This window comes from Herpailurus yagouaroundi, unplaced genomic scaffold, assembly GCF_014898765.1.
Source record: "Herpailurus yagouaroundi ecotype Mexico unplaced genomic scaffold, PumYag 28, whole genome shotgun sequence".
Classification (NCBI taxonomy): Eukaryota; Metazoa; Chordata; class Mammalia; order Carnivora; family Felidae; genus Herpailurus; species Herpailurus yagouaroundi.
Window position 1 is genome coordinate 36,764,731 of NW_024412376.1, and position 2,587 is coordinate 36,767,317.

Consider the following 2,587-nt stretch of genomic DNA (forward strand, 5'->3'; position numbering starts at 1 on the left):
AAGAATTGAACTCAAGGAAATAACTACGTAAGAGGACAAAGATGGATGCATGCAGGTTAAAGAATATTCAAACTAGACCTTATAGTATAAATAACTGGGAACTAAAGAATCTCTAACTTCAGGGGAGTTAGGTGGTCCCATGCAGTACTTACGGACTTGGGAAGTTATTTTATCTTCAATTTTTTGAAGTTATCTTCTAATTTTTTCTACAATGAATATAAATTACTTTCCTGACCAAGTTAATATACCACTGGCTAATATGTTAACTCTTTCTTTTGCACATTTACTCACTGCTCAGAATCACTGACATTTTTAGTTTAGTCTAAAAAATCATCAGTCCTTGAAACTGCTTAATTCCGGAGCTACTAAAATTGTTTCCAAAATGTGGTAAGACTGGACATGTTCTGCCCCGCAAAGGGGCTCCAACTGAGGAAAAAGAATAACTTACTGAGAAAAAAGCAATTATAAGTGACAGATCAACCAATTATTTGTTGTCTTTTCTTAAAGCCAGGAAAAGACAAAACATATGTCCTCAGAATTTCCAAAGAGTTGCTTCTTAAATCATGAAGAGCCAGAGAAACAAGGTACTGCAGCAAACACTTTTAATAAGAATACAAAATTCACACCAGAGGCACATTCTGGGGAATGTAAAGGAACTATCACAAGTATTAATTCTGCTGGAAGAATAAAATAAGGCTCTCTCAGAGTACAAATATACAGGAAGGAATGATTTAAAATAGGCTTATGATTTACAATCACATTACATTGTACATATTAAGCACTGAAAACAGGCATATTAATTAAAAAGCCAGCTAAAAGGCATTTGAACATATATAACAAATCTTACAGTCCACAAAGTTCATGTATAACAGTAATTTTAAGTACTTCATTTCAACACAAAAGAAATGAAGATATATTAATTTATGTTTATGACAAAAATCAAGGGAACTTATATTTAAAAGGCTTACATTACTGATAGAACCACACGGCAGACAGGTCAACCACATGACATGAAACCAACCAACAGTGCTGAGCAACTAAAACAGTACTGGCCTTTCCAATCCCCTTTCTTGTTACCACCGCACTGTCCTGTATTACCTTTTCATTGCTCAAATGAAAAATATTTCTCCATCTTCTCATTCCACGAAAGGAATGAAGAAACACCCAACAGCAAATTCAAAAGTTGATTTTACCATAAACCTTAAACATGGTTTAACGAATACAAAGAAACCCAACACTGATACACGGTGTTCCTTTCCAAGGAAGGAATAGACACGTCAAACATTATCTGAAAGGGGTTTCTTTATGGATTATGTACATTGGTTGAATGAGAATTACTGTATCTGAGAAGGCACATATCTGTGATTTAAGGCTTAACCGGTATTGTTACATATGGAAGTCCATGAAAGCTGTCTAGGAATTCACTTCTGTCAAAATGGAATTTACCCCAAAACTAGCATTCTAAGCACAGATTTCTACTCTAGAAACCATCAAGAGTTTCTATTCCAAGTCCACCTGCCAAAAAAAAAATTCTCTTAAGCAGGTTTCATTGTGAATCAAAAGAAATTGCTAACATAACTGCCCAATGACTTTGGGTGATGCAAACTCTTAAGCTCTAAAGCCTCACAGAAATGACAGTGTGATTCCTGCGTCTTAAACCCCCCCCCCCCAAAAAAAAAAAAAACAAAAAAAAAAAAAAAACCCAAAAACCTCTAAACAAAAATACAATAGTACAGATTCATTTTTAAAAAGGTATTTGCCACAACTCCACAAGCCAATCAGTCATTCATCAGAGCTGCTGCCTCTGTGTGGATGCTGCAGGAACACCATATAATTTTACTCTGCAAAATAGTTTCTTTTTTCTTTAAGACAATACATGAAAATGAATCTCTCAAAGATGTTGAATATATTCATATATAAAATATCTGATGTTGATACAAATCATGTAAACCTCCCTTTGGAAAAGTTACAACTGGCCCTCATTGCCAGGACCAAAAACCTTGAATTTTTATCTTGTCAGTGCAAATCTATATTAGATGTTTTCAAACTACAGAAATAGCCATCAACCCTCACAATACAAAAGGATTTCTCAAAAAGGAAAACTATTGTGTTCAGATTATAGAAATTATGTTTACATTAAAATCACCCACCTTCCCATCAAATTTAACAGTTCAATTGTTAAAGTATGAAAAAGGGAAAAATTAAAGCTGTTTGTGCAAGAATCACTACAATGGTTGTGGTCACCCCTTCCCTAATCTTAACCTAACTCTGCTTAATTCTTATTAGGTTTGTTTAGAAATATAACAACATGACTTTTTTTTTTTTCCAGGTATGCTTTTACTGTTCTTCAAGCCAAGATGGGGCATCCACTCCAGGGGTTTTCAATTTGATATGGAACTGTTTAAGCGTCTGTTCAAGCTGCTTCTGATTCCCAGCAAAGTAAGCGGCAATGGCATTGTGGAAAAGGACCAGCTGATTGTGCAATACCTTAACCTGTGAACAGGGCAGAGTTACAAGACCAAGCATTAACACCAATGGCAATGAAATTTAAGGTGACTTATTACATGTCCTAACTAAATAGTGTATC

General features: G+C 34.8%; 1 protein-coding gene across 2 annotated transcripts in view; it reads right to left on the minus strand.

Annotated features, from left to right (window-relative positions):
- Positions 1-585: 585 nt before the first annotated feature.
- Positions 586-2,587, minus strand: part of ARFIP1 (ARF interacting protein 1) — a 126,990-nt gene continuing 124,988 nt past the window's right edge. For both annotated transcript variants that reach the window (XM_040472273.1, XM_040472236.1), the window contains one exon: positions 586-2,493. In XM_040472273.1, the coding sequence (XP_040328207.1) occupies positions 2,338-2,493 (156 nt within the window). In that variant the 3' untranslated portion in view covers positions 586-2,337. The remainder of the gene's footprint in view (positions 2,494-2,587) is intronic.